The sequence below is a fragment of the Cheilinus undulatus genome, linkage group 3, assembly GCF_018320785.1.
Source record: "Cheilinus undulatus linkage group 3, ASM1832078v1, whole genome shotgun sequence".
Classification (NCBI taxonomy): Eukaryota; Metazoa; Chordata; class Actinopteri; order Labriformes; family Labridae; genus Cheilinus; species Cheilinus undulatus.
Genome location: NC_054867.1, coordinates 17,284,919 through 17,302,120, shown reverse-complemented (window position 1 = coordinate 17,302,120; position 17,202 = coordinate 17,284,919). Strand labels below are relative to the sequence as shown.

The following is a 17,202-nucleotide window of genomic DNA, read 5'->3' as shown; positions in this document are numbered from 1 at the left end:
AGAGAGAGCAAAAAGGAGGGGAATGCAGAGGGGGGAAGTGTTGCAGGGAAAAGGCGCATGAAATGGAAAGAAGAGCAGGAGTGACTGAGCCTTGTGCAAGTAAATGAGAGATGAAAACACAAAGAGGCAGTGTGGGGGTGTGGGGGCTCGAACAGGGAGGACTGACAAAAGCAATCATCATCTACGGTGGGATGTCTTAATCTCCACCACTGCTGCTACACCCTTCTCTCCCCCACCAATCCCTGCTAATGATATCGAACATAACGCAAAGCTTTGTAACAGCCCCAGTCTCTGCTCGCCGCGACTTACATTAGCCTCATTCAATTGCCTGGAAATTCATATCCTCTGCAGAAATGTTATTCCATCACGGCTTGGCTCGCTTAGAGAACTTGGTTCCTCATTCTGGCTGGGAGTGACACACAGGCAGCAAGCAATTTTGTCTGCAACAACACGGTGGAGGAGGATCTGCCTGCCAGCCTATTCACAGGGAGTCGTGATGTATTGTTGGGTGACATGAGAGATTGAATGGCGGCACCTGCCTTCACCAAAACACAACTAATCATGTCGGCTTTTGTGCCTGCCTGTCAAGGATGTATCAAAACACACCCAGACACGCATCCAAACAGTGATTCAGACACATGTTTACGCATATTAACACAGGCGCTGACAGATACACACTGAGGAGACACAAACACCAATCAGAAGAGGCCTCTTTAGCCACTTAATGATCCTCAAGATGCTAGTTTTCCATTGGCTGAAGTACAGCAAACAAACATGAGGAAGAGACCCAACAAACAAACAAGCCCAATCTGTTTTCTCAGCTGTGAACACTGCACGCTGAGGGATGTGTGACTATGATTTGTGTGACGGCTTCACTGCAGGATGTCTATGTGTAAATGTAGAATGGCTGTGGAGTCTTATCTGTGCGTGCATGTCTGCCCTTTTGGGTTAGTGTTTGTTTATTTATGCACTTTTCTTACGTTTCTGTGATGTGATTATTTCTATAACTTCATCTGTGTTTGCCTCTGTTAGTGTGCTCCATTGAGGATTTGGAAATGTGATCTGAAGGCCTGGAGGAGCGTGTGTTCCACTCAGACAGCAGACCAGAGTCTGTCTGCGAGTCTGCATCAGTATTCTGCACGGTGACTTTTAGTATGACTGGACCAAACTTAGAGGAAGAATACAGCCTGTTATGTAGGTCTCTTTATCCATAACATAACCTCCCTTTTATCTATTCAAAAAGCCTTGACAGTTACCTCTCTACATGGTGCTTTTACTTTTATGTGAAAATATTTTAGCTATTGCCTGTTAAGCCAAAAAGCTTTAAATTTATAACCTTGCAGGTTTTCTCTAACAATTGCTGTTTGAAATGTACTTTTTTGTCCACTTATCAAAGGAGCCTTGGTGATGGTTGTGGTGAGGGAGTGTTGATATAAAGACTTGAGTTGTAAATCTCTCAGTATCTCGCCATCCAATTAGATTCAACTCTGATGGTAATGATTTTAATTAATTTTTGATTCAAAATGATTCCTGATTCACAACACAATCCCATGTTGTTAGAAAGAGGTGAATTTTCAGCAGCTGCTCCAGTCTGCTTGATAAAATGTGTTCAAGATAATACTTGTTTTAGCCTTTTTTTTTGTAGCATTTTTATCAGCTGATTTAAACAGTGTGAATACACCAAGGAAAACCTGACAGAAAACACAACATTATTTATGCTTACAGTGCCTATATAAAGTGCTTAACCCCTTAGATGTGTTACCTTTTTACTGATTTTATGAACAAATCATGGTCAATATAATTTGGTTTTTACGGAGAAAGAAACCTCTTTAAAGAAAAAATGTGTCTTAACACACTTGATATGTTGGAATATGGTTGCTGTAAATGTGAAAACATTCAGATCAACATGTGACAGGTTGTTTAATTTAGCTTGTTAGAAAGTTTTTCACCCCTTTCCTGGCTGGGTTTAATTTGGGCGGGGCAAATATGTGGAATGGCGACATCACAGGTCCACAAAAGGGAATCAAAATATCACAATGATATATAATCACCAATCAGTTCATCTCAGTACAGTCTGTTGTTAGCAGATGTCACTGCCTTTATTGACAGTTAACAGTAGGGCTGAACAATATATGAAAAATAATGTAATTGCAATTTTTCCCCAATGTTGTGATTAGTGGGGATGCTAAGCATCCATACTATTGATATTTTTTTTATATTTTCATGCTATTCCAGCAATTGAATGCAATTTTCAGCTACTTTCAGGCTACTTTCAGCTATTTTTAGGCTATTTTCAGCTCTTTTCAGGCTTTTTTCAGCTATTTCAATCCTTTTTTGAGCTATTGAATGGCATTTTCAGCAGATGCCCTATATTCTTATGCTATTTTCAGCTATTTTTGTGCTTTTAGCTATTTTCAGCAGTTCTTCCACAATTCAGCTCTTAGCATCCCCACGCAATTTCCGCTGAAATTGCAATTTTGATCGAGTTGCAATTTAATTATTTTTAAGTCCCTCTTCTTATGTATGCTTCAACAAACACAAGCAATACATCATTCTACATGATAACCAGCACAATGTTAGATAAATTGAAATAGGAGTCCAAGATTTTGCACGAAATATCTTATTGCGATTTTTGCTTATATAACAAATTAAAAGGGATGATCATATTTATGTCATTCTAGTTATAGCTGTGATTTGCTCTTGTTAATTAACAAACAAACTCAAAATCAAACCAACCTCTGTGGCCCAGGGATAGTGGATCTTACTCAGGCTAAAAAATTGTCCATACAAAAATATAGCTTCTTATGTGTTTATTCACAAAGGTTTCTCCCAAACAATTGGTGTTGTCCTGGTGTGCTCCTAACTCACGCCTTCATAGAAAAAAAACCCCATTCACCTGTGGCCGCCCATCCTATCCTACCTGCCCATAATATACTAGTAGATGTCACCTTGTGCCAAAAGTCCCAATCAATACTTAAAACTCTATATGATAACATTAGTGATACCAAAATTAATCCTCAAGTTCTCCCCAAACAAATAATAAATAAAAGTAAAATAATCAAACTAAACAAAACAATGTGAATAGCTCTAACACTAGCGTTGATAAACTAAACATTAACAAGAAAAGTAGAATTTTAGTAAAGCATACTAAAAAAAGACATTTGTATGTTTGCATAATGTGTAGCAAATATAATCTCTGCAATTTTTTTTTTTATCAAACTAGTATTTTGACAAATGTCAGACTAAAGAAATATTGCTCTGTCTGCAATTCACATTGCAGCAGGTCATACTGCGATTCAATCCAATTTGCAATTAATTACCCAGCCATAGTTAACAGCCAGTTAAATGCTGTTTTTTATGTCCATTGTGACGAAAATCTGTCAAATCTGTCAGCCACAGTGGCCCATGGATTACAAAATACTAGCCTCCAATTCTAATCATCATTGAAGACTTTTTTTTTTTTTTTAAGAGCAACTTCAGGAAATTACGTTTTTTTTTTTCAGTGGCAACTTAACAACAAAAAAGTCTTAGAAACAGGAAAGAGACTTAAGGTCAAAAGTCTCAGAATATGACTCAGTAAGTGAGTTATTAGGAACACTTGAAGAGTTAAATAGAGGATGAGAAAAAAGAAACAGATGTTCTAGCTCTAAACTGTCTGCCTGCCATGACATAAATGTGATTGTTTCTCTGGTGGCTGGCACAGAAAGATGACCGCTCCAACAGAGCACACAGATGATTCCAACATTAAGAGAGGATTTTTTTTGTGATTGGGCGTAGCTTCGGCTCATTCAACTGACATGCCCTCCATGCTGGAGCTGATTTTACTGCCTCACTTTTCATGATTTTCAAACTTTATTTTATAAAATGAAGCTTCGCGTAAGTTTAGTCAGGAAGACCATATTCTCCACGCTGGTTTAGTAGTTCATGCCTGCACTCCCTTATTCATGCTCTCTGTCACACCATAATCAGCTGCTCACAACACCTGGTCACACCTATCCAATAGCACTGCTCCACTCCCTATCATATCACTGCTGCCCATTTTAAATGTGGCTTTCTCCTCCATCAGTTCATTCATGACGTGGTTCGGAGCAACCCTCCACCCTCCTCAAGGCATTGTAAAACGAATAAAGTTTAAAAATTCAAGCTCACAAAGTTTCCTCACAAATCCATAAAAATGCAAATACAATCATGATTATTCATAAAATAGTCATTTTGGAAATGGGACTCCTCAGAGTAGGAGCCCAGATATCAATGTGTAATTTACAAATAACATACATAATACGCACAAATATCCCTCACTGTTGCTGATGCTGTAGGAAAGCATGTGTCATGGTTTTACCAGCGACCATGTTAACTGGTGACCTTTATCTGAAACTGTAGCATGCTGGTGTTGTTACTTTAAAACATAAAGACACTAAGAAATATCAAGAACTACTGCGTCTAAATACATTTCTTTACATTCTAATTGAAGTCATAGTTTAAACACAATGTCATAAATACAAAAACAGTGATAAGAGTCTATACGGTCTGCAAAAAACTCTTTCCTTACATATTCAACTCTGAAAAAGACAAACGTATAAAAACCTTTAAAGATGAATAAAAGAAAAATAACCCTCAGGCAAAGTAACAGCCTCCCTCACCTATCCATCACAGCAGAACACAGAATAGACCAACATCTAATTTACTGCTGGATCCTTCAACCCACTTCAGCCAAGCTGCTCTGAATATCTCTTAGTTTTTCCCCCGCTGAAATAAAGGAACATTTTAGCTGGGATGGTCCATGACCCATTTCAACAAGATAGATCAACAAACTCAGAAACTAACCCTGAGCTCTGAGTTGATCTACCTTCAGATGAGAAACTATGAGTTTTCAGTTTCAGAACAGCAAATTTCCACTTTAAACCAGTAAATTTACTACTATAATATCGTAAATCGACACCTTTTATCTAATACAATTATAGTCTTCTCTCAATGCTTTAGCTCATTTCTTCAAAGTGGCACAATTTGTGTTTAATCCTCAGTGTAATGTTGGTTTCAAACATAAATGACTCTCACCTTTATCTTTTTTAGTTCATCAATTCAGCCCAATTAAATCCATATTAACCAACGTAAATGTAACTTCATATGGAGTGATGCAGACCTGTCATCTATGATCGTCAACTATGGGATGCCATGTTTGATAAAAAAAAGTATGTTCAATGTAGTAGTGTCTTTATATGCATAAAACACACCTGATATGAACTGAATGAATGAAAGAATGCAGACATGAAACAGCGTCTCTAGCTCTTGCAGGGAGAGAAGACTGAGAGAAACCCCTGACCAGGTTAGCTTCACAGACTAAGTTACCATGGTAACTGACTTCAAGCTTAAGTTTCCACTCCTTTTAAAACAAGCTGGACCCACCCCTCATTCTTGAGTTTGAGTTTCCTCCTGCTTTATGAAATAGAGCCCAGGTGGATGAGAGATATGCTTGTGATAGGTCTTTGAATATTCAGCCTTCTCTGACAGAGATCCTTGTCCCTGATGGGGTTATCTGATGGGGTTAATGGGGTTATCTCACAGCTCCATAAAATTGTGACCTTTTAACCAAAAAACCTGAGGAGTCTGTGCCTGAGCCAAAATAAAGGTTTAAAACAAACATGGAAACAATTCTCTCTTTGTCTTCTTCAAAATATGAACAAAAACTGCATCACCTTTTCTCAACCTGATCCATAAATCTGTGTTAAACACACAAACACTCATTGTTCAGTGTAGTACATGCATTTTTCAAAGAAATATGAGAAAAAAGTCTCATATTTACTCAATTCTCCTCCCGCCCTCTGGACTCAAAGGAGATCTGTCTGACAAAACTGAAGCTCAGGCTAACACCCACTCTCCTCACCTCACAGATCACTTCCTCTGGTGCTTTTCTGTCAAAAACAGCAGCCTCGTCTCTCTTTTCTCTTGAACCCAAAACTAACAAGCAAAGTTTGTCCTGCGAGAGCGCAGCAGCACTGGGAACTTCATGTCAAGTTGAAAGAGAAAAAAAGCATGCGGCAAAGTTTCCCCTGGGTCAAACCATGGCTACATTCTTTAAAGTGAATGATTCATCACATCACAAACAGCACGGGTCCACAGGGGTATCGATTAGTGATGCATACATTCTGATACTGAATAAAGCAGCTGTATTGATCAGTAAGAATAATACTGGGCATGTCTTTTTTATTTTCTGGATGTCCATTTTGCAGGGAAAAGGGGGCAACCACATTGACATGAAGGGTGCAAAGGTTTAAGGCTGTATCAGCAAAGCTGTGACTTTTCGCCTTGCATGAAGGTTTACGTCCTATAATTTCTACATAGTCCATGATTTAAGTGTTTCATTCTGCTCTGACTGACAGCATACACCCTCACCCACTGGATGAATCTCTGAAGTGGAGCAAAGCCCAGAGTAGCTGAAGATGTGAGATCACAGAAATACTACAAGTTCTTTTGAGAATTGCAAGATCAAGTGAGGAAAACCATGTATAAAGTAAAACCACCACGAAACTAATAGGTTATTTTGCTTATCTGGGGTTGGTTTCCTGTTCATTTCCATATTTTTCCATGATTATTTGCTTTTATCATGGCAGTGATAGGGGTAGCGTGTTACACAGTCATCTGTTTCCAACGTATTTTTCCTTTGAGCCCCACAACTGGTATCTAAGAAAAGCTGAGCCCCTGTGACCCACATGTTGTCAAAAACTAACATTAATTTTCACTGTTTCTTTAATAAAGCCCTAAGAAAACTGGGCAACACGTGTGGTTTATTCAAACATGCCTTTATACAAACTATCTAATAAGTGATTAATTATGATTTAAGTTATTGCATTGTGCAATTCTAATCTTGGTAACTTAAGAACAGGCAAAGTCTCAACACGGAACTACCATCTTTCCTTTAAGAAAAAAAAAAAACATCCCTGGCCTGAAGCATCATTAGTGTTTCTGTTTCTCCCCTACCTGCATGTACACCACTGTCTTACTGAGCTTGTCAGATGGCAGAAAGGATGGCATTCTTCTTTAAATGTAATATTTGGGTGAAAGAACAGGGGTCTGGTGGTAGATCGTATATCTCTGATTGCCACTCTCACAGATCGTTCATCAGAGGCCCCTTATATCTCAGAAGCGCTGTAGTTTGCCAGTATACATTGCCAGTTTTAAATGTTTTTTTTTTTTTTTCAAATTCAGCTTATTCATAAAAAAATAGGCAGTTTTTTATGACATAACCAAATGGCAAACATTGCATACTAAGCAACATTTCTTAAATAAACAGAGATAAAAGTCAGAGGTCTAATCTGGGACTAAATGATGTGCAGACAAAGAAGATGCACAACAGCAAGCTCTCGCTTTGTTAGCTTTAGCTAAAGCAACTGCAGCTATGCTAGCTATGCCATTAACATTACTACATAAGCTAATTTAGCTAAATTAGCAATATGAGCTAAAGCAAACTCAGCTAAAGCTGAAGTAGCTAAATGAATCGTGTGTCTACAAAGCTTACATAGTTTTTTGTGAGTTTAGCTTTAGATTCAGTAGCTATGTAGCTCAGTTATTAAGCTAAGTTGGCTTTAGCAATGTAAGCCTCAGCAAACATAGCTAAAGTTAACTTAGCTATATATCTACATAGCTTACATAGCTGTTTTGTGAGCTTAGCTTTAAGATACATTAGCTATGTAGCTCAGTTATCTATAGCTAAGTTGGCTTTAGCAATGTAAGCTTTTGCAAACGTAGCTAAAGCTAGCTTACAGAGCTGTTTTGTAAGCTTAGCTTTAGATACACTAGCTATGTAGCTCAGTTATCTATAGCAACGTAAGCTTTATTGCTTTATTAAACGTTTCGTAATCAGGTTTTAGAGTTCAGGTTTTTAACTTTAACTTTTGGTATCCTGACCCTTACCTTCACCCTAAATGGAAGTGTACTCTGGTTCTATTTCTAGTTTTAGCATGAGTTTTCATTCTGAGATATATGTCATCTCAGATGAACGGTCTGCAGTGAGACTGTCTGATGAAATGGACAAAAAGATTGTCATGGTTAAACGTAGGTTCAATGGCTTGTGTTGTTCTGTGTTTTTAATGGGTTGTTCCAGTTAAGAATAGGCCAACAGTTTTATGTACACACAGCCTGTGCGTGATACTGTGTACCTTTGTCCAGTTTGTTGTCATATTAATATCTGCAAAGTTTTCATATCTGCTATGTTAGGCTGCAGGATGAGAGCAGAACTGATGCATTATACAGGCTGCATGATGTTTTAATAACTGACAAGTGTGAGTAATTAAGGGGATACAGGGTATACTTCTGTGGAAATACACAAGAGTCCTCTAATGTGTTATTTTCCTCAGTCAGTCATGCAGTAACATAATAAGTTAGCTTTAAAAGTTATGTTACACAATGCTGACCATGGTTGAGTACATCCCTTGGTCCATGGTGTCATATTACTGACCCATGACTTGTGGATTGGCTGCAATTGTGATTTCATACTTATATAGTGATCGGATCTTCAATCAGGAGTCTACATTATGTTGTGTACTTTCAAACTGACCAGAAGCTCTGTGCAGTCCCCTTCCTGCTTGAGTCAATCTACCTTGTGCAGTGTGGCACGTGTGGCAGCGAGCTTTGCTGAAAATAGACCTGGCATGTATCTCAAGTGGAGCAGGGTGAAGTGATGCATCTGGCATGTGCTGAGAAAACCCAAAGACTGACTTAAAAGGGAGGGATTTGCTCTGGATGGAACACTGCACAGATGGGATGGACTATGTAGAATCTGAGGATGAACTGTACAACTGTGTCTTCAGCACACATAGGCACTGAGCTCTAAGTTTAACACTCATACCCTGTATAGACCAACACCCAAAGCCCAGTTACTCATTGTTGGGACCAGAACAGTTGAAACAGTGCATGCCAGTGTAAAGGAGCTCCATTCGTCCTAACATGTTGTTTTTCACTGTGTCAGAGAAGTGTTTACAGGGCAGCTGTCCTTTTCCAAAGCCAATATACCGCCTGTTTTATTGATCCCAGTTTGCTGGTTGAGTGTATGAAAGCAGGTACAGAGAGTCAGAAAGCACACACAGCAGCGTCCTGAGCCTGAACACAGCAAGTTAAGTAACAAGAGGCTCATCTCAGACCTAATGGATCATACACAGAAGTACAACACTAACCAATCAAGAAGACAATCACCCAGAGCTTTGTGTTTGTTTATAGTCACTGCACAAAGTGTTTCCTTAGTGTTTATATTGTGTACATACTTCTGAGAGTGTGCCCTGATACACTCTCCTTTATTCTAAACTACCTCTGAGACAGCAGTGTGCTTTTGAATTAGCCCTATCAGCAGCGTAGCCATCCGTCATACTGACAGGCACGTGGGCTCTGGGAGTCTGACACCAGAGCTCACCTCGAGTGGAGGTGTTAGTCTTTGCTGATATAAATTGAAACCTGTAATGTGCGTATATGAACCAATGGCCTCGCATTAACACCGGTCTCATGTGGCTTGAATATTTAATTCACACATTTACGAAGCTGTTTAACCCGCAGTTCCAGAGGGGCCAGTCATGAACTCATATCTACTGCCTGCTTTGTGTGCCTATGTGTGTGTATGGTTGTGGGGAATCTTATGGGCCATATGCAGGCTAACTGTACATCTATCAGCCTGCATCTTTGACCAGCTCAGCTGTGAAGTGCTTGAGGTTAGTGTGAAACTATGTTTGGAGGTTGTGAAGTAAAACAGCAGCAGCACAATGTGGGAAACGTGCATGCAGACAGAGAGAAAAGAAGGGGGAAGAGAGACCCTGTTTAGGGTATGAACACACATCAAATATGAATCAGCATTCAGGGCTTGTACCCACACAATCTTTGTGGGCCCACAGAAATGTTCGCACAGACTTGAAGCTGCACCTGCTCATTAACTGTGATAGAGAGAACAACATTTTTCCTCGCCGCTGTCTCTTGTTCACCGAGTTCTATCTATCCTACACCGCTCTGTGCAGCTAAACTTCAAAATGACAGCTCAAGTGGCTGTGTGTTTTGCCAAGGCATTCATTATTTCATTTGGGCTTCTGCATCAATCAGAGCCTGGAGAGGCTCATATGAAAGTCCTGGACAGCATTTAACAAAGAACAACAAATCACTGGATGAGGCCCAGATGATGGTGGGACATGAGACCTCAGAGGAAGAGTAAGGTGGACACAGAATGTAAAGAAAAGGCACATTTTCTTGTGGGTCGTTAGGAAATAATGAGACTGATGAAAATAGAGTGGTAGAGAGGACAAAGAGGCTCGATCTCAATACACCTCTTGCCCCAACCACTTAGTCCTATCCCTACAGGTTGCGCATTCAAATTACAAAAAAAACCTCTTTATGTCGAAGCGGATTTCTACAGAGTAATGCTAATTAAATAAAAATTTGTAATGTGAATTAAGTGACTGTATAACACCCCCCCCACACACACACACATTCCAGTCAGTATTTAGTAGATGAACCTTTGGCTACGATCACAACACTGAGTCTGTGTGGATAGATCTTTATCAGGTTTGCACATCTGGACACTGCAATTTCACTCCATTCTTCCTTGCAAAACTGCTGAGGGTGTGAACATCCCTTTTCATCTTCAGCCGCATATTCTCTATCAGATTGAGATCTGGACTCTGAGTCGGCCACTCCAGAACATTCACCTTTATTGTCTTTCTGTGTAGCTTTCACTATATGCTTCTTGTCTTGCTAGAAAATAAATCTTCTCCCAAGCCGTAGTTCTCTTGTAGACTGAAAATGATTGTCCTCTGGGATTTTCCTGTATGTTGCCAGAATTATTTTACCCTCTACCTTTACGAGCCTTCAAGGGCTGGCTGCTGAGAAGCATCCCCACAGCATGATGCTGCCACCACTGTGCTTCAAAGTGGTGATGGTGTGTTTGTTGTCCTCTAAAAAACAGCATCTTGTCTGATGGCCAAAAAAAGCCCCTTTTTGGTCTCATCAGATCAATGAACTTCCTTCCGCTTGACCATGGAATATCCCACATGCCTTTTGGCAAAGTTTTAATTAGTTTTCTTCAACAATGGCTTTCTCTTTACTACTTTCCCATAAATCTCCCAGAATTTATGTAAATCATCTGCTTGATTCGAAAATTATGCTAACAATCTAAAACCATAATTTCATGTTATTTCAATGCATTATGGTCCTTTTGCTTTCAAACAGCCTTTAAAAATGCTCATTGTGTGCTGGGTTACATGGCCTTAAGTTTCCTGATTTCTACCAGGTTTTCAAGTATTCTGTTTTGTGCTTGAGCATGTTCACAGCATTTTTTTTTTCAGAAACAAGGGTATGCTCTTGCCCTGGTTTAAAGAAACCTGATTTTGCTACCTGTAAAACTGAAAGAAAACGCAGTACTGTGGCATGTATACGCCTTTTCCCACTTACTGACAGCTGCCAACTAGCTGAAGAGGTTTGATTATACTGTTCATCTCACTTCAGACACTTTGAAATGTTTTGGATGTGTGGCAGAGAGACACCTGGTCCAGTCCTGCACGGAGAGAGCGGGTGACCGTCAAGCTGCTAAGTCTGCAGTAGAGCGCCTGTCAGAGCTGATGGCGGCGCCTGAATGCCTGAATGTTCTGGCATTTTAGATGAACAGTGATCTGAACAGTGAAATTTTCAAGTCATAAATTATACCAGAGCATAGTTTACTCTGGAGGCAAAAAATGACTGATGACGCTACAAGTTACCAAAAGTCCCAAGCTCTGTGAATTGAAGTTGGATTGACGGCACTGTGAAAGCATCCTGCTACATTTTTTTGCATGTCCCAAACCGTAACTGTACAGTTTGTGTACAGGTTAGTAGTATTTAGCATGAATACAGGGATATGAATAACAAGATTTCTCTGTGTGCATATAAACGCCATCCTAGGACAAGGCTCACAACCAGGATGTCCATATAAAAGCACCCCAGTAACTCTGTTCAAAGAGAAGTAGTGAAGCATATCAATGAGACTGAGTCCTAGTTCTCTCTTACATGAAAAGAGGCTCTCTCCTCTCTGTCCAGGGGCTGGGTGACAAACATGTTGCCGCTGATGGGGTCGATGTTGTAGATCCCAGTCGGAGGCTGATCAGCTCCTGCTCCTGTGATGCTGTAGCGGATCCCAACATCCTTGTCCTGATCTGAGCGAATCTGAAGACAGAACCAGAAAAACAAGTTCAACAAAGAGGAAATATGCTTTTTTTCATGTTTTTCAGACTTCGTGTGCACTTTCAACAGTAGCACAAAATGTTCCGAGCATAGTGACATTAAAACACAATGTGAAATACAACCCAAAATTGGAGAGAACATGGAGTGATATTTGTTAGACACATTGATTATAACATTTCCACTGACAGCTTTCTTTTGTGAACTTATAGACAGAAGGAGAAATACAGAAATCCCAGCAGAATGAGGAATAGATTCACTCTTTAATATGTCCTCTGACCTGTTGACTTCCTGTATGTTTCTAACCTTTACTACAGCTTTCCGTTGGACCCTTAACTTGTAAAGAAGTAAAAGGGTCTCACTACCAGCAATGATGGTAATTGTGACGTTCAGCTAAATGATGTGAAAATGATTCAGTCTATTATTCCTGTCTAATTCCAATGTGAGCTTAATGTCTCAATGTGCCTGTTCCACCTTTAATACCGCTGCTTTTACTTCATTGCACAATCCAAACTGTGACATTTAAAGAGAGATTTATTTTACCTTGAACAAGTTTCAGTGAGAGCAGCTCCACTGTCACAGCAATAAAAATATCAATACTCTTGCTCTACACCTTACTGACGTAAAGAAGACAAAGGGAGATGAGATTGTAGCACATCTCCTTGTTGTATTGATTTTCAATGGGCTCTTTGGAAACTATTGTCTCACCAGATAGTACAACAACATTAATACCATGTAACTCAAATAGATGGTCTGATAGTGATACCATTACTAAGCCGTTGTACAGCCATTGGCACCTATACACCGCCATGATACTTTTACTGATTGCATGTTGCAGAGGTATTTTAAGAAACTTGTTTATATTTTGCGAGTATAATCATGAAATAAGCTATCTGTGTTCTGGTCTAGTTTAGAAGGAATAATGGACATTCATTAATGAATAGAAACAAAGGAACACACTATGCTGGGCTTTGGTAACTCAGGGCTCACTTACACCATGCAGTCTGTACCATGCCAAAGCTTGACCCCCCTTTGACCAGCAGTTGCACCGCTCACTCCCTTGGTGGGCTTTGGCATCGGTCATAGACATGAAGTGGGCATATGGTGCATAACCAATACAGCCAAACTCTCAAATTTGTTTTCAACAATTTCAACATTACAAAGCTAATCTGAACAAAATGACTCAAAATAAGCCACAAAGAATTACTCAAAACAATCCGGCTGCAGAAAGTCACTCTCACAGACCCTACATCTGAGACTCCATCTCTATCAGAGTTAAGTGTAAATTGTGGATACAAGTTTTTTTTTTAATCTTTTTTTTACATTTTTAGAACCCGTATTAGAGGTAGATACACAAACTGTGGCTCAGTTTAGTTTCATAAGCTTTAGTTAAAGCTAACACAGCCACACTAGCTACATATTTAACGTTACTACGTAAGCCAATGCTAAATTAGCTTTCTCAATGGGAGCTTTAGCAACTTACATAGAGAAGTAATGTAGAGAAGTTGGCTACAAAGCTTCAGTACCTGCTTTATGAGCTTAGCTTTACCTACGTTAGCTACATAGCTACGTAGCTATACACTACACTACTACATAGCTGTGACTGAGTATGTCTATCGGTAGTTGAGTGAGTGAGTGAGTGAGTGACGCTTTTTGCATGAGGCATACAATACAGAGTTGCGTTTGCTTGTGCTGAATGCTGGCAGTGATGGCTGCCTCCACTGTGTTAGCTTGGCTCTAGTTAACATCATGTATGGCTCATCCAGACAGAGTTGATCTGTGGACGGGGTCTACTTCTGCTGAAAGTCCTTTAATGGCTGCCTCTACTGCTCTAAATACTCAGATATAGCTATAGCCTCTGTTTAACCATAACTGGGCCACATTTCTGTATGACAAAGGAAAAAAAAACAACCTTATAAGCCTTTCATGTTGAGAAAGATGTTTTTACTCCTCTGCTGAGCTGCTTCGGCATGACTATGTGATAGTTTGGGGGGGGCTGACTGTGTAAATGCTTGTGTACAATGGCTGCTTGAGGCGCAATCAGCTCTGAATTAATCACCGCAGCACTTTCTCAAAACTGGCCATTTCTTCATTGAAACAAGCGAAGACAGCAACACTAAAAGCTTTATGTGAAACATGGGACAGCTTTGTTGACCTGTTCTCATTGTGTTTTGTCCCCAGGCTAGGACTGAGTCGAGCAGAACTTCTGTCTGAACCAGACAACGCGTCTAAATCCACACGCAGAGAGCAACACTGAAAGCTTTCTGTGACAAAAAAAAAAAATTCTCTCTCCAGTCCCCGCCTGTTTTGCCATTGCTTTCTGATCATGGCGGTGAGCTCGTCCCGTTTACTAAGTTAGCGGTGTTAGCTGTTAGCTTGGATGTCGCATTAGGACCGCTGTTGTGTAGCCTACTCCGACCTTGATGCTGGTCTTGTTGAAATGAGGGCACAGAGCCACAGCGACAGCTTGTCTTGTGCAGAAGAGAGCATTTTGCTCTTTTCCAGTAGCGTTGTTTTCCATTCCCTGTATTTCCCTGTCTGTTCTCTACCTGCAGCTCAGAGCAGCTGAACCGATGTGTGTCTGTGTTTGACCAATCAGATGCGGTAGAACAAAAGCAGGAGAGGAGGGGGGATGATGCTGCTCAGGTTTCATCTCCACAAACACAGAAGGAGACAGACAGAGAGAGAGGGCAACACCTTTGTAAAGTTCAGTAACCACCTACTATAGCTTTGGCTAAAAATAAACTACAAACAAGCATGACAACATCACTCTGTCGGGACACACATTTCAGTCAGGCATTTCAACAGGCATCCCAGATAATTGTGGTCAGCCATATACTAGGTTTTTACCTAGTCTTGTTCATCTGTTAGAGACCCCACACGTGAAGATAAAAAGTCAGGCATTGAACAATTTTTATCGTACTGTGTGTGGTGTGCTCCGATAATCTCAACACAGCACACCACACACATCATGATTCTGTCCCAACACCGATCTAGAATCTCGTCCTCCAAGCCAGAAATCTCCCTTGATCACACGTGATCTAACAAAAACGATAAAGAAGAAACATAGCAACAACCGATAGCAACAACTGGAAAACACAGCATGCAGCATGGAAGAGGACGTACAAGAAGAGGGAATAATGGTGTTCTTGGGACAATTTTTAACGGAAAAATTACGAACTAAAAAAAAGAGAAGACTGTGAAGAAAATCCTGGAAACAGCACGAACACGGACTTTATAGTCTACTGGGTGAGCTAAAGGGGGGGTTGTTGTCATAGACATTATATACATATATAATGTCCATGGTTATTGTCAGTCAGCTCACTTCTTGATTTGCTTCATTCCATTCCAAGTCACAGTTCGCGGAGTCATGACTCAGGAGTCGTCGGCTTGCCCACACACATGAAGATTTTTGGTCGTAAATATTGAACAAGTTTAACATTTATGGTTATCGGCCCCAACCGTTTTTGTAGCCAATTATCAGTACAAATTCACTCTTAACACACCTCAGACCACAGGATAATCTTATAGGATAATCTTATAAGACATAAGATAATCGGGTGTTTGCCGTCCTTGGTCGGGAAGGGGGGAAAACCGGGACAAAAACAGCCTGATTATCTTTATGTGTGTACCCCGCTTAAGCTTCAGCACAAGGCAGTGCTACCATGCTATCACTGTAAACAAACATTTTGACAAGAAGTTTTTATGTTGCTTTTTTTCAGGACTAAATTGAGACAACACTTTAAATAGTAAACATATTGACAACCAAAATAATGAGAAGTGTGTGTAGGCCAGGTGGGGCCTGGAAGGATTGGGGGGGGGGGGGGGGCAACTGATGTAAGTATAACCTTAATCCACATACCAGACCAATTAAAACTGTCTAACACCTCTCTATACAGAGGGTCCCCTCACCTCCACGCAAGTTTCAAACATCCAAGAACGATTTTTGCATCTTGCATGTTTCCAAACCCTTTTTTAAATTCCACTGGTTGCCACAGTTACAATTAGAATTTACAATCTGATTGTTTAATGTCAATAATATTCCTGAATTTTACACACTGCACCTTTAATTGTAATGCCTCTTTAAGACCATCAGTGACAAGACGGACTATTTTTATCTTTGCTGCTACTATTTCATCAAGGTTGGATTTTATTTTTAGATTTTTAACTGAATTTAACCTTTTAACACAGGCAGAATATCTACAACATTTCTGCTCTTTTTACTAAGCTTAAACCTGTCTTGTTGAAACCTGGTGCCAGTCCTCTCAATCTGTCAACTGTCAGGGAAAGCAAGGTGGTTGAGTCTAAAGCAAAATTCTTTTAAAAAAATTTCATGATTTTCCAACACATTATTATGTTTGTTTGGAGTTTAGAGCAATCTACAATGACAAGCTCTGCCATCCAATGACAAGCAAAACACAATAATTATACAAAACTCAAATTATTCACCATTTGAGTTATTTGAATAGTGTCATCCGCAAAGTAAATTATAAGCTTTACCAAAATCAAAATATAATGGTTAGAAAGAATTCCGTTATTTTCCTGCAATTAAACCATGATCACAATGGTGAATAGTGAGGGTCTTTAGATGCCTCTGTCCACTAATATCTCCTTTTTGTTGTTGTTATTGGCAGTGCCAAAACCCTCAGAGTTTCAGGGTTTTTAAGCTCTTTTCAACATTGTTGCTCAGTTCTGAAGGTTGACCTCTACTTCCCTTGTATCCTTAAGGTCTTTTTTCAATAGCTCAGTTCACTTAACTTTTTTCTGTCATTCAAGGAAATACAGTAGCACAACAGCAACATGGAAACACATAATGATTGTGTTGAAAAGTCATTTAGAATCAACCTTTGTTCAAGATGACATTCATCTGAGAGAGGTGTTGACGGCATTCAGGGTCCTGCCCAAAGGCTCACACTGAATACTGATTGTGCACTGACTGGGATTCAAACCCCTGATCACTTGTATAAAAGCCAGCAATGTAAACAACTGAGCTATCAAGTTGCCAAATTACTCTGAGTTAAC

At 39.8% G+C, this 17,202-nt stretch overlaps 1 protein-coding gene across 2 annotated transcripts in view; it reads right to left on the bottom strand.

The window, feature by feature from the left end:
* cdh4 (cadherin 4, type 1, R-cadherin (retinal)) overlaps positions 1 to 17,202 on the bottom strand; it is a 374,266-nt gene that overhangs the window by 79,366 nt on the left and 277,698 nt on the right. For both annotated transcript variants that reach the window (XM_041783129.1, XM_041783130.1), the window contains exon 6: positions 12,010 to 12,165. In XM_041783129.1, coding sequence (XP_041639063.1) covers positions 12,010 to 12,165 — 156 coding nt within the window. The remainder of the gene's footprint in view (positions 1 to 12,009; positions 12,166 to 17,202) is intronic.